Raw genomic sequence first — 23,792 nt, 5'->3', positions numbered from 1 at the left:
TGTGTTTATTTACAATCCAGCTATAGGATTAGTAATGGATAGGCGCCTCTCCATTACTAATCCATGGACTTGATGTCACCTGACAATGCAAAGGTGACATCAACCCACAAATACAGTATGAACCCCACTGCTACAGGGCAAGTGGGAAGAGCCAGGCAGAGCGCCAGAATTGGCACATCTAATAGATGCACCTTTTCTGGGCAGCTGCAGGCTGCTATTTTTAGGCTGCGAGGCCAATATCCATGGCCCCTTACCAGCCTGAGAATACCAGCCCCCAGCTGTCTGCTTTAGCGAGGATGGTTGTCGAAAATGGGGGGGGGGGCATGCCGTTTTTTTTTTATTTTTAATCATTTTTTTCAAATTATTTATTTAAATAGATAAAAAACCAGTGTGGGGACCCTTCTGTTATTGATAACCAGCTTTGCTAACACTGACAGCTGAAGGTTGCAGCCCCCAGCTGTGAGTTTTGCCTGGTTGGTTATCAAAAATACGCTGCAAAAAAAGTCAGCCTGCGTATTTGCAGCGTTTTTTCGCTATCAATTCAAGTCGATGGGTGAAAAACATTGCAAACCCTGAAAGAAGTGACATGCTCTATGTAAAAATTTAAAAAAACGAAGCAAATCACAAAATCCTGATGAGAGTAAAAACAATGTGTGTACGTGAGATTTCTGAAATCTCATAGACTTTGCTGGTACTGTAAAAAGCAGCTAAAAATTAGCATAAAAAAGCAGCAAAAACACCCAGTGTGAACATACCCTTATATTCCTTTTCAGGTTATAATTGTAGCAAACATGCGCAGTAGAAAATACACAGCCCAGCGTATGAAACAGACATCGGTGATGACGTCTCGTTTCATGGGCCAAGAGAACAAGTGCGTTACCGTCCTGTGTTGGCATTTCTTTTCAGGGCGGCAAATGAAGCAAGGGGAGTGTTGGTATGTCCATCTGACCCCCCCACATAACCCGATGATGCTTTGTTTTAGGGTGGCAAACAAAGAGAGGGGAGTGTTGGGATTGCCCATCCCCCCTGATGACGATTTGTTTCAGTGCGGCGAATGAAGAGAGGGGAGTGTGGCCAGTCGTCTCATTAGTCCCTAAATAAGTATAAGTAAACGGTAGACAATTCACCAACCACCAACACAACCACATGATAGAGGGATTCAAAAATGTTTTTTATCATGTAATATTTAAATCAAAACCCCCATGTGGATACTTTATTTATAAATGGGCACATCAAATTACTAACAAACCCAATTCCACAAGGGAACAAAGATGTACTAGTACAATTAAAATTTATATGATCTTTATTGAAAAATTAATAAAAAAAAGAGTCAGACGAAGTCAAGATCGAAATGTCCTTTGGGGTGGGCACACACTCCCTTGTTCGCTCACCTCCAGCTGCGCACTCTGCACTGTAATAGTAAGTATTGGACACATATATAGTAGTGCTGTAAACCATAGTAGCATGGCCCAGGGAAGGCATTGATAGTGTGGGTAGTGGGGTAGTGTGAAGTGCATAGGTAATGGGGGGAAAGGACCCTGTTGATGTTTAGATTAGGTTATATTGCGACATACTAAATTGGTATTTGGTGGTGTATACAGGGGGTGTTTGTGCCCTTCACGACTGCATTTTTTTCATAGTTGTAAATAAACATGAATCTGTTAACTCTTTTTTTATTTTTTCAATAAAGATCATATAAATTTTAATTGGACTAGTACATCTTTGTTCCCTTGTGGAATTGGGTTCTTAAATGGTAGACAGTAGTGGAGCCAAATATAAAATCTATCGTAGAATTTCTTTGTGATTCGAACAAAAAATTTACCTTTTAATTTTTTTTTTTTAACTATTTTGTACAAGCCCAATAATTCTAAAAGAAATCCTGTCTATGCAAATACGGGAACATGATGTTCTGACAAGGTAATAAAAACGACACAGAAATAAGGGACTGCACCATTGTACTTTAGTACAACGTCTTGGACAGCAGTACCATGTGTGCACATCATACCAAAACTTGACATTTTGTAGTTGATCTTTATGGATTTCTGTTGTAGATTCTCACCTGAAACAGCCTCTAGGAGAGGACTCAGTACATCAGAGATGAATGCTGTGGAGGCCATTCATCGAGCAGTAGAATTTAACCCTCATGTCCCAAAGGTATGTATTAACAATCTATATTTATAAAGTATATCATCAACATGTTCCACAGCGCCGTACAATTCAGAGTCCATAATCACAAACACAATCCAGCATTACAACTAATGAGAAATTACGAGAGGAGCGAGGGCCATGCTCACCAGAGTCTACAATCCATGAAGCATCTGGAGAAGATTGAAACAGCCAAAATATATCTCTGGACCAAGTTAGCTAGTAGATAGAAAACTATTACAATTTGAGATTTCTCAGTGGCGATACCTTTTTAATGGCTAAGGGTGCTTTCACATTGTGTTCTGTGTCCTCGCCGGGGCATGAATCTGAAATCACCCTACAGGGGACACAACGCAATGTGAATTAACCCCTAACTGAAAAGATGGTAACAAATAGAAAGCTTTCCAGACTACTCAGGTCTCTTCATCAGACATCGTATAACACAAAATCTGATGAGTAGATAACACAAGTGACGTGAAGCAGAACTATCCGTATGGGAAGGGGAGAAACACTTGTGCCCGTAAATATTGGAGCAGTTCATAGATAAGGAGTGTGAAAGTTTTATTGTCCTCTGAGGTAATGTGATCACATATATGGTTACAGAGGCAAGACTTCATAGGAGAACCAACATGGCAGCCATGGGAGAATTCAGAAGACCTCTAGCTTCCTTGGCAATCCATGGGTACCCCAAAATTGTGTCGCGTGGACGCAGTTGCGCCTCAGCTGTTTAAATGCTGCTTTCTGTGATTGACAGCGGCATCTCAGCTTTCCATCATCTGCTCAGCATGAAGTGGTCTCCGCTCCATACATACCCTGATCGGGACGTACAATCCCGTCAATGTCCTCAAAGGGGGTAAAGTGAATGTGAGCACAGTGCAATAGGACACACGACCTGTATGTAGGCCTGTAAGTGTCGCTGTTCCCGGGAGACAGCAGCCATGTCTTTCTAATCCTGGACAACCCTATAGAGTATACCATCCATGGCTATCTCCTCTTCATTCATCTCTCCTCTGTATCTTACACTCGGTGACATGCGGCATATGGGCACTACAAGCCGTGGAATCTAGTCCACCAGCATAATATTCAGCACAGACATTGTATTTCCCTCATCGAGTACATCAAACAGATCTGCCCCTTACATGCCTGCTAAAAATAACCTCTCAAATTTCAAGAGCTCAATGACAAAGGGTTTCACGTCTGTCTCACCGGCCCAAACATTTATTGCTGCCCAGACTTGTAAGGAAATGTATATTTTTGGAATAAATGTGGACAAAGACGCAGAGACCAGAGCAATTTGTGACTTATGCTTGGTATACACATGGTTAATAAAATGCCAGGATTGGAAAACATTCCATTCTTATTTATTTTCCTCTTTTGCAAATGTGGTGCAATCATGACTGTGTATAAATATCAACCGGAATATTATAAATGGGCCAATCTGGGTTATTGACGCTTTTCATAAATCATAAACTGGCCATGTCTTCCTTATTGATGATTTGAATAATGACGGTGCTATTTTTACCTTCTGAAATATCTGGAAATATGTTGCTCCTTGTTGATTAGGACAATACTATTCATTCCTGGACCCACTTTGCATTGTTCTTCATCTAAACTTACAGTATTTTTACAGAATATGGTTGATGTCAGTGAGGCTATGTGCACACGTTGCGAATTGGTGTGCGGATTTTTCCGTACTGTTTTTGCAAAATCCGCAGGTAAACCGCACTGCGGATTGCCCGCAGATTTACTGCGGTTTTTGTGCAGTATTTGTGTGGATTCCACCTGCGGTTTTACACCTGCGGATTCCTATTGAGGAATAGGAATCCGCACAAAGAATTGACATGCTGCGGAAAAAACACTGCTGCGTTTCTGCGCATTTTTTTCCGCAGTATGTGCATTGCGGATTTTGTTTTCCATACGTTTACATGGTACTGTAAACTCATGGAAAACTGCTGCAGATCCGCAGCGCCAAATCTGCGGATCCGCAGCAAAATCTGCAGCGTGTGCACATAGCCTGAGGCTTCATTCACACTTCGTACTCCTAAAATATTCAGAGTTTCATCAGTTTTTTTTCTCATATTAAAAAAAAATGAAGGCAGCTTCTCCATCAACTATCAAGTCTATCTCCTTTCAAACTGTCTGTGATTTTTTTCATGGACCTATAGTCTTACATTGGCTAGTTTGGTTTGTGACTGGGATCACAGAGACATGTTTCTGTGTTTTGTTGCCAAACAGTGAATCCACAAAAATACCCGCACATATCAGCAGGATCATAGACTACAAGAGGTAAAAAGTCTATCCATGAAAAATCCAGATAGCACTCATTCATGAAATAGTGAGGCCTCAGACACACAAAAAAATGCCAATAATACTTCTAAGGACTGAATGTGAGGAGTCCAGGCTCCTCCATCTGGGCACTGTGTGCAGTATGTCAAATTTTAGTGGGGGCCAAAAACGGATTCTTACCTCTCCTAAATTCCCCCAAAGCGCTCGCATCATATGTCAAGTTAATATAGTGTATCTATGTCCTAAGATCACATATGAAGATTGTCAAGCTTACCCACAAACTCTTGTTACCAGGGGAGAACCATCTACATTTGGACTAAAGAAGGATGCATTTACTTAAGGAGTAGATGCCAAGTGCCCCGTTAGTTCCAGCTGCCCCATAGCTAAGCTCCTGGGGATGCTGCCTGTCGATGACGGCACACATACCAGCTATACCCACTGTAGCCTCCTGACATGTGATAACAGGCATCAGCACAGCGCAGGTAACAAGTGTCGTAGACTACAATTTCTACCATATTACCACTGTGGGGAAGCAGTTGTCTGAAGTTAAGGCAGCGTGTGTCTGGAAAGGATGTCAGGACTGATTCAGTCCATTCAGCATATCCCATATAGAAAGCAACTAATCTAATTCGAGTTAAAGGCCTAAATAATATTTGACAGACTGGTTACTAGAAGATATCTCTCGCAGTTGTTAGGCAAGTTATGCTTAACAACCTGATTGTCAGACATGACAGAACCCTTAAAAGGAACCTGTCACCAGGTTTGACCGATATGAGATAAGAGCACCACTTTTCAGGCCTGATATACAAAATTCTTTAATGGTGTATATGTGCCCCCAACTCGACCTGCAAGACAAGGAAAAGACCCTCTAGTTGTTGGAGCTGAGCTTCTGTTCTGATCTCAACTATTACGGTATAACCCATTATCTGTGGTCTGTCTGTCTATCTATCTATCACATATGACTATCTATTTATCTAGTATCTATCATGTATCTATCCAGCTATCTAATATCTATCACATATCTGTCTATCTATCTGTGTCTATCTTTATCTATGTCGCTCTAGCTGTGTCTCTATCTAAATATCTGTATCTACGTCTGTCTATCTATGTCTATCTATCTCATATCTCACTTCTCTCGCTCTGGTTTTAAACTTTATTTCTGGGACAAAAAAAATTAGTTTTTTATTATGTCAGTGATTTTATTGCATTTCTTTATGCTGTCTCAAATCTAATATACAATTCTTAAATTCTAATCTTCACTGATCGCAGTTAGGTTATGTTTCCCCATCATTCAGTGTAATGAGAATTAGGTTATTCATTCCTGTTTAATTTTAATAAAGCATTAAAAAATGCAGGCAGATGGGTAATTGCTGGAAGAAATTGCTGTTCACTTGCATGAATGATCAAGACTGAGGCAATTTTGTAGGTGACTCCTTGTCTTCTCTTTGTTCATTGGCATTCAAGAGAAGATACAATTGGGTAATCGTATATACCGTATATGTTAAGAAATGTCGTGCGTAGCTACCACATCCTCTTACATGCTTTGTGAGACTTCTATGAGTTCTGATGTTACCCTGACAGTCATGAATTTGAGTGATGCTAACCAGAAAAAAACATCCCAAATTCACTTTTTGTGGCCTGGTAAGGCTGTTTTGGAAGAAGAAAAAAATAAATCCATACTTATTGTTCCTTTTTCGTCTTTGTAGCCATTTTTGCATCCAGAATCGCTACTAATAACGTGTACATAGTCATTCATTAAAAAGGCTTATCTCATCATAAACCACCCTGTTCAAAGGGCAAGTGCTGACTGCCATAGGTATCCATCCCAGAATCCCTTATAAGCAGTTAGTGTTGCTAAGAAAACGTGGCCGCTGCATGAAAAATGTAGTATTACATGTCCGCTATTCAGATGTAGTGATTGACTCATGTTCACAAGAACAGAAACTATCTCGATCTCATAAAAGATGGTCGTGAGCATGAGACCCAACCCTCTTTGATATCCATATGCCCCATCACGTCATGTGGACAAGGGTTGTCTCACTCACATTTTAGTCTTAGACTTTATCAGTGCAAGCTATGGAAACCATGGCATCGGTATTTTCTACCTCTACAAGTACTATTGGTATTCATTATCAAAGTACCTATTAACCGCAGAAAAATACGCAAATCATTGAAAAAAAATGCTCTACCTTTTGAGATGTTATAGAGGGCTATTTGTGCTCCCAATCCATTGTAATCCATCAACTCATAACTCACCAGTTACTGAAGCTCCTTCACACAAATGCTACTTTCTGAACCGATTTTCCTTGACTGATTTAAGCATTTCCAGATGTTTGTTTTCGAAATGTATCATCTTGATTCATATTCGATATATATACATATAACCACTAACCCACAAGACTACTGCAGGCGTTGGTACAAGATCCTTTAAGATTTCTAAGTTGTAAGCTAGGTCTTCTATAGATCAGGCTTCTTTATCCAGCATATTTTACAGATGCTTGATCAGATTGAGATTAGAAATTGCTTGAGGAAAAACAAGTACAAGTTGTTGACTCCTAAGGGTAAGTTCACACAGGGCATTTTTGCTGCGTTGTTTTTCTGCAGCAAAACCTGATCATCTTGGCAGGAAAGAAGCTGCGCCAAAAACGCAGGTTTTGGTGCATTTTTTGCAGCGTTTTTGCCGCGTTTTTGGTGTGTTTTCTTTCTCTTTGTGCATGCCAATAAAGTTGAGTGCACACAGAGAAAAAAAAACAATTTCCTGTAGATAGAATGAATAGATAGATTGATAGAAGAAATAGATAGATTGATAGAATAGATAGATAGATTGAATAGATAGATTGATAGATAGAATAGATACATTACCTGCGGTATCCTCTTCCCCTGCATTTTCCCACGGTGAACTTCAGGTCAGTCTGTGAGGGAGCGCAGGCTCGGTGACGTCACCGCTCGCTACTGCGTCCACTCCGTCTCATTCATTCCCCAGTCGCTTAAAGCCGGGAGCGGTCGCATTAGAAGTGCTCCCGGTTGTCAGCTTTATCTCCCCCAGATACTGCGTGGGACACTCGTTATATTGGACTACGACGGATCAGGGAGTATACTTTTGCCTTTTTATTTTATTTTTATTACAGGAGATCGAGGGCTTCACTTGGCATGGCAGAACAATAAAAAGATGACAAAACTGTGTGGTGTTTTATTTCATTAAAATACTTTTTTCTGCTTTTTTCTGCATGTGTGTGTGTTTATTTAACCCTTTAATTACTATAGGATTAGTTATGGATAGGTGTCTTATTGACGCCTCTACATTACTATGCCGGCTTAATGTCACCTTACAATAGCAAGGTGACATAAACTCCTCATTACCCCGCTTGCCACCCCTACAGGGCAAGTGGGAACAAAGTGCCAGAATTGGCGCATCTAATAGATACGCCTTTTCTGGACGGCTGTGGGCTGCTATTTTTAGGCTGGGGGGCCTATATCAATGGCCCCTTACCAGCCTGAGAATACCAGCCCCAGCTGTGAGCTTTACCAAGGCTGTTGTCAAAAATGGTGGGACCAAAAAGAAAAGAATGTCCAGCTTCACCGAATCCGTAAAAAAGAGTTTTCTTTATTCACATACTATTGAGCATAGAGGATACAGACTTCAGCACAAGCCATATGGGTAAGAATCTCAACGCGTTTCTGGAGACTAAGCTCCCTTAATCATGACATTCCAAAAGACCCATGTGTCCCACTTAAATAACCCTGAACCGGAAAACACACCGGTGGGGTAAATGATTAGCATAACTAATTTGAAAAGTGGGCGTAAGATAAACAGACATAAAGAGTTCATAGCATGGCAATCCCCCCACCGGTGTGTTTTCCGGTTCAGGGTTATTTAAGTGGGACACATGGGTCTTTTGGAATGTCATGATTAAGGGAGCTTAGTCTCCAGAAACGCGTTGAGATTCTTACCCATATGGCTTGTGCTGAAGTCTGTATCCTCTATGCTCAATAGTATGTGAATAAAGAAAACTCTTTTTTACGGATTCGGTGAAGCTGGACATTCTTTTCTTTTTGGACTCTATACGCCTGAACACAGCGGGTCCGTGCTCCCGAGGATTGGTTTATGCATCACGGGTGAGCTGGTTTATATTTCTTCTTTCAAAAATGGTGGGACCCCTTGCCGTTTTTTAAAATTATTTAATAATTTAAAAAAGCGTGAGGACCCCTCTATTCATGATAACTAGCCTTGCTGAAGCTGACAGCTGGGGGTTGCAGCTCCCAGCTGTGAGTTTTGTTTGGCTGGTTATCAAAATTAGGAGGGAACGCACGACTTTTTTTTTTAATTATTTATTTATAGTGCAGGAGCTGCAGATGAAAACTCCCATCCGCTGCTCCTACTGTCACTGTAATTAGCATTAGCAGGTGTCAGATGATGGGAGCAATAGTCCCATCAGCTGACACCAGTGATCAGAGGTGAGTTTATACCTCTGATCACAGCTTAGCGCTCCCCACTGTCTTCTGGGAGCCGCGGCTCTCTGACTGGCTGGGATGATTTCCCCGCCGATCAGAAGCGGTGTTTGCTGTGCTGTCATGCATATGACATCTTGTCAAACACTAATGTCGGACCCCCATTCAAGTGAATGGGGGATCTGCTGCTGGATGACAGGCTGCATGGAGGCATCATGCAGCCTGCCATTTAGATGTAGCAGAGCTGAGTGTGACGTCACATCCGGCGCTCCTTGACTTTTCTGGAGCAAATACGCTGCAAGAAAAGTCAACCTAGCATATTTGCAGCATTTATTCACCACCCATTCAAGTCAATGGGTGAAAAACGCTGAAAAAAATGCTGAAATAAGTGACATGCCCTATGTCAAAAAACGCTGCAAAGCACAAAATACTGATTACACAAAAACCCAATGTGTACATGAGATTTCTGAAATCTCATAGGCTTTGCTGGTACTGTAAAAAACAGCTGAAAATTAGCATAAAAAAAAGCCTCAAAAACACCCTAATGTCTCCCAAAAAAAGGTTTAGCAGTGTAGCAGGGTTCATAACTCTGCTGAAAGAAGTATTTGCCTTTAGGAAATGCATGCCTTGAAGGGGTATTCTAGGGGTGTAAAACAATGTTTAGGTAGGTGGTACAGGTGCATCTCACAAAACTAGAATATCTTCAAAAAGTTAATTTATTTCAGTTCTTCAATACAAAATGTGAAACTCGCATATTCGATAGTCATTACAGAGTGATCTATTTCAAATGTTTATTTCTCCTAATGTTGATTATTATGGCTTACAGCCAATGAAAACCCAAAAGTCAGTGTCTCATTTAATTTCAATATTTTATAACACCAGCTTGAAAAATGATTATAAAATCTGAAATGTTGGCCTACTGAAATCTATATTAAGTAAATACTCTCAATAATTAGTCGGGGCTCCTTTGCCATAAATTACTGCATCTATTATTATTATTTATTTATATAGCACCATTAATTCCATAGTGCTGTACATGAGAAAGGGGTTACGTACAGAGTTATAGATATTGTTTACAGTAAACAAATTTACAATGACAGACTGGTACAGAGAGGAGAGGACCCTGTCCTTGCGGACTTACATTCTATGGGACGTGGCATGGAGGTGATCAGCCAGTGGCACTGCTGAGGTGTTATGGAAGCCCAGGTTGCTTTAATCGCAGCATTCAGCTCGTCTGCATTATGGGGTCTGGTGTCTCTTATCTTCCTCTTTACAATACCCCATAGATTCTCTATGGGGTTAAAGTCAGGCGAGTTTGCTAGCCGATCAAGCACAGTGATATTGTTGTTTTTAAACCAGGTATTGATACTTTTGGCAGTGTGGACAGGTGCCAAGTCCTGCTGCAGAATGAAATGTCCATCTCCAAACAGCTTGTCGGCAGAGGGAAGCATGAAATGCTCTAAAATTTCCTGGTAGACGCCTGCACTGACTTTGTTCTTGATAAAACACAGAGTACCTATACCAGCAGATGACATGGCTCCCCAAGCCATCACTGAGTGTGGAAACTTCACACTAGATCTCAAGCAGCTTGGATTGTCTGCCTCTCCACTCTTCTTCCAGTCTCTGGGACCTTGATTTTTGAATGTCTAGTGTTAAGTATCCACAAACATTGATGGTTTGGGGAGCCATGTCATCTGCTGGTGTAGGTCCACTGTGTTTTATCAAGACCAAAGTCAGCCCAGCCGTCTACCAGGAAATTTTAGTGCACTTCATGCTTCCCTCAGCCGACAAGCTTTTTGGAGATGGAAATTTCATTCTCCAGCTGGACTTGGCGCTTGTCCACACTGCCAAAAGTACCAATTCCTGGTTTAAAAACAACAGTATCACTGTGCTTGATTGGCCAGCAAACTCATCTGACCTTAACCCCATAGAGACTCTATGGGGTATTGTCAAGAGGAAGATGAGAAACACCATTACCTCACAATGCAGGCGAGCTGAAAGCTATCAAAGCAACCTGGTCTTCCATAACACCTCAGCAGTGCCACAGGCTGATGGCCTCCATACCACGACGCATTGATACAGTAAGGCTGGTTTCACACTTGCGTTTTGATCTGCAGCGTTTTAGCGCTAAAAAACGCATGCGTTTTTTTCCCTATACTTAACATTAAAAAACGCATGCGTTTTTTAGCGTGCGTTTTGACGCGTTTTCGGCAACGCATGCGTTTTTTGACGCGTGCGTTCATTTGCAGAAATGCAACATGTAGTAATTTCTAGCGGCATTTTTTTGCCGCAAAAAAAACGCATGCGTTTATTCGCGGCAAAAAAATGCATTGCTGTCTATGTAAACGCCTGCGTTTTTAAGCACATGCGTTTGCTTGCGTTAAAAACGCATGCGTTTTTACCGAAAAACACTAGAAAACACAAGAAAAATCAAGAAAACCCTAACCCTAAACACAAGAAAACACAAGAAAAAACAAGAAAACCCTAACCCTAGGGTTACTAGGGATCCTAAACCTAACCCTAACCCTAAGGTTAGGATCCCTAGTAACCCTAGGGATCCTAACCCTAGGGATCCTAACCCTAACCCTTAGGGTTAAGGTTAGGGTTAGGATCCCAAGGGTTAGGGGTAGGGGTAGGGTAGGGTTAAGGTTAAGGTTTGGATCCCTAGGGTTAGGGGTAGGGTTTGATCCCTAGGGTTAGGGTTAGGGGTAGGGTTAGGATCCCAAGGGTTATGGTTAGGGGTAGGGTTAGGGTTTGGATCCCTAGGGTTAGGGGTAGGGGTAGGAGTAGGGTTAGGGTTTGGATCCCTAGGGTTAGGGGTAGGGTTAGGGTTTGGATCCCTAGGGTTAGGGGTAGGGTTAGGGTTTGGATCCCTAGGGTTAGGGGTAGGGTTAGGGTTTGGATCCCTAGGGTTAGGGGTAGGGTTAGGGTTAGGGTTTGGATCCTTAGGGTTAGGGGTAGGGTTAGGGTTTGGATCCCTTTATCACCTTGATGGTGGGGGGTGGCTTATCAGTGACCTGGTGACCAGGACATTCTAATAAAAAGCTACCCCTAACCCTAACCCTAGGGATCCTAACCCTATCCCTAACCCTAGCTAATTCTATTAATAGTGTGTGATGATTGGCAGCTGTCACACACTTCTCAGCATGCGTTTCAGAAACGCAAACGCGGGAAAAAAACGCATGTAAACGCGGGAAAACGCCGCGTTTTCCCGCTTTTTTTGGGGGGCGCAAAAACGCATGCGTCTAAAAAACGCAGCGTTTGCACGCGTTTACATGCGTTTTTTCACCACATGCGGTTTTTTTTTAAACGCTGCAGATCAAAACGCAAGTGTGAAACCAGCCTAATTGATGCAAAAAGAGCCCCGACCAAGTATTGACTGCATTTACTGAATATACATTTCAGTAGGTCAACATTTCGGATTTTGAAATCATTTTTTCAAGCTGGTGTTCTAAAATATTCTAAATTACTGAGATAATGACTTTTGGATTTTCATTGGCTGTAAGCCATAATCATCAACATTAACAGAAATAAAGTCTTGAAATACATCACTCTGTTTGTAATGACTCTATCTAATATATGAGTTTCACTTTTTGTATTGAAGAACTGAAATAAATTAACTTTTTGATGATATTCTAATTTTGTGAGATGCACCTGTATGTATTAAGGTCACATTCACATGAATACTAAGATCCAAGGTTTCCTAGCAGAACAAACTCAGTTCATCACACAGCCATTCTTAACTTGCCTCGTTCTCATAGTGCATCATGGTGCCATTTGTTCCTCAGGTAAGCAACGCTAACATACAGTGGGTATGGAAAGTATTCAGACCCCTTTAAATTTTCCACTCTTTCTTTAATTGCAGCCATTCTGTAAATTCAAAAAAGTTCATTTTTTTTCACATTAATGTACACTCTGCAACCCATCTTGACTTTCCAGTCAAGATGGGTTGCAGAGTGTACATTAATGTGAAAAAAAACAAAAATGTAGAAATATTTGCAAATTGAATAAAAAAGAAAAACTGAAATATCACATGATCATAAGTATTCAGACCCTTTATTCAGACACCCATATTTAAGTCACATGATGTCCATTTCCTTGTGAACCTCCTTGAGATGGTTCTACTCCTTTATTGAAATCCCGCTGTGTTTAAACTGATAGGACTTGATTTGGAAAGGCTAACACATGTCTATATAAGACCTCACAGTGCATGTCAGACCAAATGAGAATCATGAGGTCAAAGGAACTGGCCAAGGAGCTCAGAGACAGAATTGTGGCAAGGCACAGATCTGGCCAAGGTTACAATAGAATTTATGCAGTATTCAAGGTTTCTAAGAGCACAGTGGCCTCCATAATTCTTAAATGGAAGATTTTTGGGACCAGCAGAAGTCTTCCTAGACCTGGCCCTCCAGCCAAACTGAGCAATCATGGGAGAAGAGCCTTGGTGAGAGAGGTAAAGAAGAACCCCAAGATCACTGTGGCAGAGATCCAGAGATACAGTAGGGGGATGGGAGAAAGTTCCACAAAGTCAACTATCACTGCAGCCCTCCACCAGTCAGGCCTTTATGGTAGAGTGGTCCGACGGAAGCCTCTCCTCAGTGCAAGACATATGAAAGCCCACATAGAGTTTGCTAAAAAACAAGTGAAGGACTCCCAGATTATGAGAAATAAGATTCTCTGGTCTGATGAGAAGATAGACCTTTTTGGTGATAATTCTAAGCAGTATGTGTGGAGAAAACCAGGCACTGCTCATCAACTGCCCAATACAATCCCAACAGTGAAACGTGGTGGCAGCATCATACTAGCGGGGTATTTTTCAGCTGTAGGGACAGGACGACTTATTGCCATTGAAGGAAACATGAATGCGGCCAAGTACAGAGATATCCTGGATGAAAACGTCTTCCAGAGTGCTCTAGACCTCAGACTTGGCCGAAGGTTCACCTTCCAACAAGACAATGACCCTAAGCACACAGCTAAAATAACAAAAGAGAGACTTCAGAACAACTCTGTGACCATTCTTGACTGGCCCAGCCAGAGCCTGACCTAAACTCAATTGAGCATCTCTGGAGAGACCTGAAAATGGCTGTCCACCAACGTTCACCATCCAACCTAACGGAACTGGAGAGAATCACCTAATACAGGTGTGAAAAACTTGCTGCATCATTCCCAAGAAGACTCGTGTCTGTACTAGCTCAAAAAGGTGCTTATACTCAGTACTGAGCAAAGGGTCTGAATAATTAAAACCATGTGATATTTCAGTTTTTCTTTCTTAATAAATTTGCAAAAATTACTATATTTCTGTTTTTTTCAGTCAAGGTGGGGTGCAGAGTGTACATTCGCAAGAAAAAAAATAATTTTTTTGAGTTTACCAAATGGCTGCGATGAAACAAAGAGCGAAAAATTTAATGGGTCTGAATACTTTCCGTACCCACTGTACATATGATATACAGTGGCATGTAAAAGTTTGGACACCCCATGTCAAAATTACTGTTATTGTGAACACTTAAGCAAGATTAGTACGCATGATGTCATCTGTGAAAGCTGTAATCCAAAATTCTCTCTCGCCCATTTTAAGACCTTGAAAAACGAGGTGTGTTTTAAGATGGTAGAGTAATGGGTCAAGGGCTAAATTAAATAAAAGAAGAGATAGAGGGCAGCAATGGTGAGTTCCTTGGAGAATTAAGGCCACTCACTGTCCGGGTCACTGCTTTCTGAGCAGCTTCCTAGCACTCTACAAGATGGCAAAGCATTTTCAAGTTGCCCTTTCCTCAATTTGAAATATAATTAAGAAATGGCTGTTAACAGACTAAGCAAAATTTCAATGAGATATGCTCATAGAATTGCTAGATAGGCAAATCAGAACCCCCACTTGACTGGAAAATAACTTCAGAAAGATTTAGCAGACTCTAGAGTTGTGATACATTGTTCTACAGTTCAGAGACACTTGCACAAATATGGCTTCATGGAAAACTCATCAGAAGGAAACCTCACGTCCTCACCTTAAAATTCAGCATCAGTAGTATGCAAAAGGACATGAGCCTTATGCATTTTGGAAACAAGTCCTGTGGACTGATGATGTTCAAATAGAACTCTTTGGCCAAAATTATCAAAAGGTATGTGTAGAGAATAAAGGGCGCAGAATTTCATGAAAATAACATCTAGCCTACCATTAAAAATGGGGGTGGTTCAGTCATGCTTTGGGTTTGTGTTGCAGCCAATGGCACGAGGAACATTTCAAGGGTAGAGGGAAGAATAGATTCAGTGAAATTTCAACAAATTCTTGATGCAAACATAACACCATCTATAAAAAAGCTGAAGTTGAAAAGAGGATGACTTCTACAAATGGATAATGTTCTTAAACACACATCAAAATGCACAATAGACTACCTCAAAAGGCATAAGCTGAATGTTTTACAATGGCCCTCACAGTCCCCTTATCTGAACATCATTGAAAATCTGTGGCTAGACCTCAAAATAGCAGTGCATGCAGAACTGGAAGAATTTTCCAAGGAAGAATGGATGAAAATCCCTCAAACAAGAATTGAAAAGCTCTTGTCTGGCAACATAAAAAGCGTTAACAAACTTTAATCCTTTCAAAACAGTGCGCTATATGGTACTAACAATGTAGGGTGCTAAACTTTTGCATCAACCCATTTTGCTTTTTGTAATCTTTAAAATGTAAAAGATGATTGTGTGTGTGTGTGTATATACAGCTCTGGCAAAAATTAAGAGACCACTGCACAGTTTTATAAAAATCAGCTTCTCTACATGTCTGATAGCAATTCATTCCTTTGTCAGTTGCATTCCAACCAGAGGACACCTCATTCTACTTAATGTGCTTCTGATGAGTTGATCACCTGAACCAAACCTTATTTAACGAAGGAAAGTATAAAGAACTTTTCTGTGATGTTCACAATCCTCTTGCAATAGGACAAGCTGAATGGCAAAACAAGTGCTAGTAATATCCCAAAAGTAATAGGAACGAAAAATAACTTTTAACCATGCCAAAGGAGTTGAAAAGAAAAGTCTTGAGTGAGGAAAAGAAGGGCTCAATTCTGGCTTTACTAGCAGAGGGATATAGTGCACGTCATCTTGCCTCTATCCTTAAAATTTCTAAGACGGCAGTCCATTACAACAAGGTCAAGCAGCAGACTTTGGAGACAAGAAAGCTACAGACTGGCAGAGGGCAACAACGACTCTCCACTGACCTGGATGACCGTCGTCTTATTCGAATGTCACTCAGCAACCGCAGGATGACATCAAGTGACCTACAAAAGAAATGGCAGCTGGGGTGAAATGCATGGCAAGAACAGTTCGTAACAGGCACAAGGTGTGCGCTACTCAGGAACATGGCCAAGATAAGGCTGAAAAACGACCACCTTTGAACAAGAAACATAAGATAAAACGTTTGACTTGGTGTCCATATATCCAACACATTGACGGGTGGCATTGTAGAAAGATAATCAATGTTTGATATGTAGTATTTTTACTGTATAAAATGTACATCTGCTGAAAGGCTAGAAAATCTGTAGTGTGCAACTATGAAAATCCAGATCTCGCTGTAATTGTGATCATATGGGTGAAATAATAATTTTTTTTATGTCTTTTGGCTCTGCTTGCCACTGCCATTACTGCTCACCATCTGACAAGTGAAGCATTCTCAACCTTGGTGGCATCTCTGTCCCACAAATGTCCTCTGGATTTAATTGGATGATGTCACCAGCCGCTGTAAATCCAGGAATATGATAATAATTTTGTGAGGAATCTGCAGTTCTCCCATGCTAAGGAAAGTGCACTGTAATTTAGGACATGAAATATAGGATCGAGCAGTAAATCAGAGATGCAACCTGAACTTTTGAACTTTGTACACACATTCTCCATCTCCCAACCTCTTTTTTTACGACTGTAATGTGTGTCAGCCCATATGTCAATGGACTATGTAACAATACCTGTTATTTTCCTAGCCCACTATGAAGAAACTACTATAAAAATTGATTTTTCTCTTTCCGTTACAGTATACCAAAAATTAAATGCTTCTTTCTTAAGTTGACACGGTATCTAATACTGCCCAATAATTTTATTATATGGATGGATAGATGTCTTATGAAATTTAATAGACCAAACTCTTTTAAAAGCAAGACCCCCATGAAAGTTTGGCTAATTTAGAATGTTGCCAATCCAGTTAGTTCTATTCTTTACAGTGTTCCTTACGGCCCGCCTATGCATCTGGGAAAGGTTGGCTCTCTGATTTGGGCAGAACTGGATGACCATTTATATGAGCCCTCCTAAAGCTCCTGACAGATGATAAGAAAGAGAAGGATAAGGCAGTTGGAATTCCTACACCAGTTTGTTTACTGGGGAGATAAGCCACTGCCAGAGCAGTCTGCAGCGACTTTCTTCTTTCTCCCCAAGTTGATCTCACGTGTATGGGGGATGGGTTCCGGGAGCGATGGCGGTCTTGAGTTTGACCGATACGTATCCTTTCTGCGACCAACTTACAAAAAAGCTGCAGATTGAATACCTATAAACAGTAAGCCTGAAAATGTTTCTTGGTGGTTTAAGACTTGGATATACAAGAGATAAAGTAGTAATAATACGGCAGATATATTTTGGACTTCTTGTGTGGTCCAACTAAAAACACTGATATGTAATTTGATGTATAATTTCCGTGTTTTTGACTGCACATGTAAGTTTGATGGGACATCCCTGACAGATACTGCTGCTGAGTAAAGCAGTCTTCTTCAGCTTTTAGGTTTAATATTTTCTACCAAAGTCCTTGGCTAAAGACTGTACTTCCTATGTTACTTCTGTGCCATTTACCAGTTCTCCTTTAATCTTTTAGACTCTTCTTTTGTAATACTATTGCATGGCCACATGATGATGTGGAAATCTAACTGTTAATAAGCAGCATAATGATGCTGCTTAGATATTCTTATTATGAGGAGTGTTAGATGGTATTGTAAGCACAAGCAAGTAAAGGTCTTCACTAGTAGAAGAACGGGTTCTTGCGTGACAAGACATGGTTATACTGAAATACCCTAACAAAGGCCATGCCAAACCCACGAGGTGAACTATCCCTTGGTACATGGGACTTTTTCCCACACAAGATCCATGCAGACCTTCACTGGTGTGTTAAACTAAGAGGATTACAGGGGATTAACTAGTATATCACCCTCCAGCACGATGGCCTGGGGCAAGCAGAGAAAGACTCACTCATGCAGCTAACACGCTTTGCTTGACCAGAACCCAACCTCATCAGTGTTACTGAAAGAAAAGAGAAAGTTGAGTCACTTTTACTGATTAGTAAATTATCTCAAGATTGCCGCTATATGAACCAGAGTCAAGTAATTGGCTGGACTAGTTTAGTCAAATCAACAGCAAAAAATGATCAAAGAAAGCAGTTATATTTATTGTAGCTATTTAATACAAGGCTTAATGTCTGCGAATAGAATAGACAATGTAGGATATAAAATAAAGGTGAAGAATCAGTAAACATATTGCGATGTAATAGGAATGCAGTAGACATTGTTAATGGCTTGTAGGTGACTCACACAGTATCCAGATAATTATACTGTTAAAACTTCTCAGAGGGTTCATCAGACTTTAGTCTAATGTATATGTGGCCTGAAACCTCTGTTCATTCCTCCATATTTATTTTATTTTACTCACTTATATAGCTCCATTAATACTGCAGTGCTTTACAGACATCCATGATCCCGGAATAGGTGGGAGACAACCACTGTAAGAGCTGTAACAGCAGTTGTATTGCTTGTAACCACTTTTCCGAAGTGCTGGTCTAACAAGGTTCTAATTAGGCGATAAATCAAGAACAGAGGATTTGCATTATACAGGAAACCTTCATGTAAAGGGGAATTCTGTATTTTTCATACCAAGAGCTGGATTGGAAGAGTAGTATATGTGCACCATATAAGCAAACTCAGATCTTGGGAAGTGGAAAAGGAAAGGATTAGAAAAATTCCCCGATAATCCACATGAAAAGAATCAACCTTGGCAGCAGTTCCATACATACATGATGCAGTATATTTAAACAGTTATGATCAATATTTCAAAAATGTCAAGATTGTCTGACCATCTAAGGCTACTTTCACACTAGCGTCGGGCTCGGCCCGTCGCAGTGCGTCGGGCTGAGGTTACCGACGCTAGCGTTCTCTGCGCTGCACAACGGGTAGCGGATGCATTTTTCCAGCGCATCCGCTGCCCCATTGTGAGGTGCAAGGAAGTGCGGGGAGGTGGGGGCGGAGTTCCGGCCGCGCATGCGCGGTCGGAAAAAGCGGACCATTGGCAGCAAAAAACGTTACATGTAACGTTTTTTGCTCCCGGCGGACCGCCACAACACGGCGAAACCGTCTCACGACGGTTGCGACGTGTGTCAATGCGTCGCAAATGCGTCGCTAATGTTAGTCAATGGGAAAAAAACGCATCCTGCAAGCACTTTTGCAGGATGCGTTTTTTTGCCAAAACGACGCATTGCGACGTATTGAAAAAAACGCTAGTGTGAAAGTAGCCTAATTTGTATGGGGTTTTCCTCGGAATAAAATGTCGGGGGAGATATCACACTGTTGATTTTCCACATGTCCAATCCTTTTGTTCAGCGATAAGCCATTGTTTGATGACACACTGATATAATGTTGTTTTATTTTTGTGCTTTTCTGTTCCAGTACCTGTTAGAAATGAAAAGCTTGATTATGCCACCAGAACATATACTAAAGCGTGGAGACAGTGAAGCTGTGGCTTATGCCTTTTTTCACCTCCAGCACTGGAAACGGGTGGAAGGAGCACTGAATTTACTTCACTGCACATGGGAGGGCAGTAAGTATGTCTGCCTTCTATACTGTACCCTTTGTTGCTTCACTACATAGGTTTGTAACCTGCCCATTGTAATTAAATTGTCAGCACCATTGGAATGCTCTGCTGCCTGTATTAGTTTCAAAGGGAGCCCATAGCACTTGTGTTATTGTTTGAAGTGGGAACACTAATTTAGTTATCTCAATGCACCATTCACAAGACATCAAAGAGAGCAGCTTATCTATATCAGCCCCACTGGGATCTTTGTAATGAAGATGTGTTTTCAAAATTAGACATACATGTAGCCTTTTATCTTTTGTTTGCACAGGAAAATATGATTTTCATAGTTTTGTAATAACACAATGCAAATGCCGTGACATTTCAATTATGCTACTAGTTTAAAAGTTGCTGTAATGAGAAAGTGGCGTATTTTGTACCAAATCTTTCTAAAATAAAAAAAGGCTGCTTTTCTTATTTTATTTTCCATGACTATATTTATATAAATTGGGCAGTAATCATTTTCATCACTAGAACACACAGCCGGCTGACACTAAGGGTACTGTCACACAGTGGCACTTTGATCGCTCTGACGGCACGATCCGTGACGTTGCAGCGTCGCTTGATTATCGCTCCAGCGTCGTAGACTGCGGTCACACTTTGCAATGCACGGCGCTGGAGCGATAATTTCATGACGTAGTTGCGATGTAGAAGTCATACGGGACATTGGGAATATCGTGCACACCTTTGTTACACGCTGCGATCATGCCGCCACAGCGGGACACTTGACGATGAAATAAAGTTTCAAACGATCTGCTACGACGTACGATTCTCAGCGGGGTCCCTGATCGCAGTATCGTGTCAGACACAGCGATATCGTAACTATATCGCTGGAACGTCACGGATCGTGCCGTTGTAGCGACCAAAGTGCCACTGTGTGACAGTACCTTTAGTCTTGACCGCTATTTAGAGCTGTACTGTGGAATCTGAAAGTGTGCCATGCTGCTTGAGACAAGATAGGCAGGACAGATTGTATATATGTACACAAGCTGCTTTCTTAACTGTGGGGCAGAGGGAGACTTTTGTAACCTGCACACTGCCATTTACCAGCTATGTGCTGTTATTTGTAAGCATCACCAAGTCGCTTGTTACTGTGTGCAGCGAGTGGGGGCGCTGCAGGTAGGTGAGATGAGACCCACACTGGCAATGTGTACATGTGCTTGTTCTGCTCCTGCAGTGTTTGTGTGAACGAATCGAGTCGGGGATTCAGTTCAGACAGCACTCGATGTTGGCAACTGAGCGCTGTCAGTTAAGCTAAGGCAAGCGGCGCTGTATATTGATTGATGGGGCAAAATTGGGCACTGAGCTCTTGACCGCGCCAAAAGGTGAACCTAGGATTGTACATTTCCATATGAAATAAAACCACTTCCCTTTCCAACCGAAGAAACAAAATTTATAATACGTGTGGATTTTTTATGAGGATAAGTTTTAGTAGTTTAAATCCCATTTTAGGCGTGACAGAATCCTTTTAATTATGTTTGCTATTTACATTGTGAAATCTGGTGGCAAATCAGCTATAATGTACATGAATTAGTCTATTAGGTGGTAGAATGATCATTATGTATGATTGTGGGACTTTGGCCCAGGCTAGAAATTGTTCATTTAGCTGTTTAAAAGGAAACCCTGTGTCTGCATGTGAACACTGTAAAAAATTTGTACTAGTGTTGATTATCCTGTTTAATTTTTATAGGAAATTTGCTATATCCAGAAATGCTGTATATCTGCAGACTTATGGTTAATCTGCACCTATAGAGCTTTAAAATCATGCATGCCTGAAAACAGGAGCAGCAGCTACAGGGAGAAAATGAACTAATGTCCTCTCTGCGGCTGATCGCCTTCAGTAATAGGAGCAGTGCAGTGAGCGATTGCAGCCACTGTTCACTGCACTATGAACGTAGCTGTAATCAATCCCCAGCACATTGATTGACAGCCTGCTCTGCACACATGCTACACACACATGCACACACACGCACACACACACTGTAGAGCAGACTGTCAATCAATGTGCTGGGCAGTGATTGTAGCCGCGCTCATAATATAGGAAACAGTGACTATAACCACCCCCTGCAAGCGCTGATGACTGGAAGCAAGCAGCTGCAGGTAAGATGTAACTGCTTTTTCTCCCTGTAGCCGCTACTGTGGTAAGGCAGGCACAATATTTACCTGCAGATTAACCATATATTTGTGTTTGTACACATGCCAAATTCCATTTAAATTACTAAATACAGAATGCAAATAATCATTTATTGGTGTCATGTGGTCCCCCTGGAGCAGCTCCTACTTCACCTCTTTTGGCTTCAACATCTTTATCCTTTATTGTATGATTTGGTTTTGTGGGCTATGTGTTTTATCAGACTAGGTAATGAGATTATGACTACAAATGATGACAAGATTGAGTAATAACCATTCCTGTATGTCCTTGTATACCAGTCTATTTTTTCTTTTACTTCAGCATTTAGGATTCTACCATATCCCTTAGAAAAAGGTCATCTTTTTTATCCTTATCCGGGGTGTACTGAAAATGCTGACAGAGAGCTCTTACCAGGTAAGACATCGAGTTGATTATATGAAACTAGTATTGCCCTCCGATCCCTAGTATTTTGTGTATTGCTGTTATATAACATTAAATCTAAAAATAGGATGCTACTTTCTACCTATATTGAATAGGATACAGAAAAATGTAAGATATTAGAAAAGCAGTTAAGATATTAAAAATATGTGCACCAATACAGGATTAGAGCATGCAGGCTGGTTAGTATATCTGAGACCCATCTACACTGCAGATTTCAGCCCGACCATCTAATGTGTGAAGGTCTCTTTGCATGAAATGACTGGCGGCACTAAACCACCACCAATCTGTAATAACGTACCTTTCTGTTTGCACAGACTGCAGTTAACAATACACACAGAATGGTGTTGAATAAATTGTTCGGTGCTCATAGGCTGTCATTGTTCTCGACAGTGCAGGTCCAGTTTACAAAGGATGATGTGCAGCCGTGAGCGATGCTCTTCTGTGCAGCACAAAAGATCATTTCACCCGACAAGCGAGCATTTTGCTTATTCATTGGGTGATCAGCACTTTGATTATATTATACTTCAAAATGATTGTGAAATGAGCATTCCAGAGAGCGATCATTCACAATTATTTTGCAGGTTAAATGGACCATACAACCTCATTCAGATGTCTGTGTTGCACCTACATGTTCTATGTAGGCGATGGAGAGGCTAACTTCAGAGCGGCGCTCAGCTTTTTTCCAAAGCACATCAGTAAGGCTTTGTTCTGATGGGCTTTGTTCTGATGGGAGAGAAGTGCGAGAAAAAGGGCCCATTCACCGAGACTGGTCTGCACTAATGTACTGTAAACTTTGATAAATTTGTTGAGCGGTGTTTTTCATGCCCTGTCTTGCCCAAGATACACCCATTTTGGCAGGAACTTGTGTAAAAACACCAAAAGTAAAAATTTTTATAGTGCAATCTTGAGTTTTTCAAGGTGTTTTACACCAGAAAGCTGGTGAAAACACTGTGCTGAATTGGGCCCAAAGTGTCCCTTTATTTTGTTTCCCTACTCAAAATATATGTACACTTGGCCACGAGTGCATGTGTATGTTTCATAGATTGTAAGCTTGCGAGCAGGGCCCTCGCTCCTCTTGATATATGTTGAATTGTGCTACTTTGTAATGTCTGCTGTTGTTTGTACATGTCTCATCTGAATTGTAATGTGCTGCAGATTATGTTGGCGTTATAGAAATAATAATTATTATTATGGAAGGCATAGCTGCCAGTTAAATGAACGGTCAACAGATAGATAGCCAAAGTGTAGGGCCAGACTAAAGGTGCTTTACACTGCTCATTTCCTAATAATCTTACTTACCTGACCTATCTATTGCAATTAACGACATCACGCTTTCCCCCATATCGGAAGTCCGCTGCCTCGGAGTAACCCTTGACTCTGCCCTATCCTTCAAACCGCACATTCAAGCTCTTTCCACCTCCTGTCGCCTCCTGCTCAAAAATTTTTCTAGAATCCGTCCTTTCCTCAACCCTCAATC

General features: G+C 41.1%; 1 protein-coding gene across 3 annotated transcripts in view; it reads left to right on the top strand.

Moving 5' to 3' along the window:
* The window catches only part of ST7L (suppression of tumorigenicity 7 like), a 195,671-nt gene that overhangs the window by 66,956 nt on the left and 104,923 nt on the right, over nucleotides 1-23,792 (top strand). For all 3 annotated transcript variants that reach the window (XM_077294908.1, XM_077294906.1, XM_077294907.1), the window contains exons 11-13: nucleotides 2,052-2,154; nucleotides 19,560-19,710; nucleotides 22,196-22,288. In XM_077294908.1, the coding sequence (XP_077151023.1) occupies nucleotides 2,052-2,154; nucleotides 19,560-19,710; nucleotides 22,196-22,288 (347 nt within the window). The remainder of the gene's footprint in view (nucleotides 1-2,051; nucleotides 2,155-19,559; nucleotides 19,711-22,195; nucleotides 22,289-23,792) is intronic.

This window comes from Ranitomeya variabilis, chromosome 3 (genome assembly GCF_051348905.1).
Source record: "Ranitomeya variabilis isolate aRanVar5 chromosome 3, aRanVar5.hap1, whole genome shotgun sequence".
Taxonomy (NCBI): domain Eukaryota; kingdom Metazoa; phylum Chordata; class Amphibia; order Anura; family Dendrobatidae; genus Ranitomeya; species Ranitomeya variabilis.
This window is presented reverse-complemented; position numbering and strand designations above follow the sequence as displayed.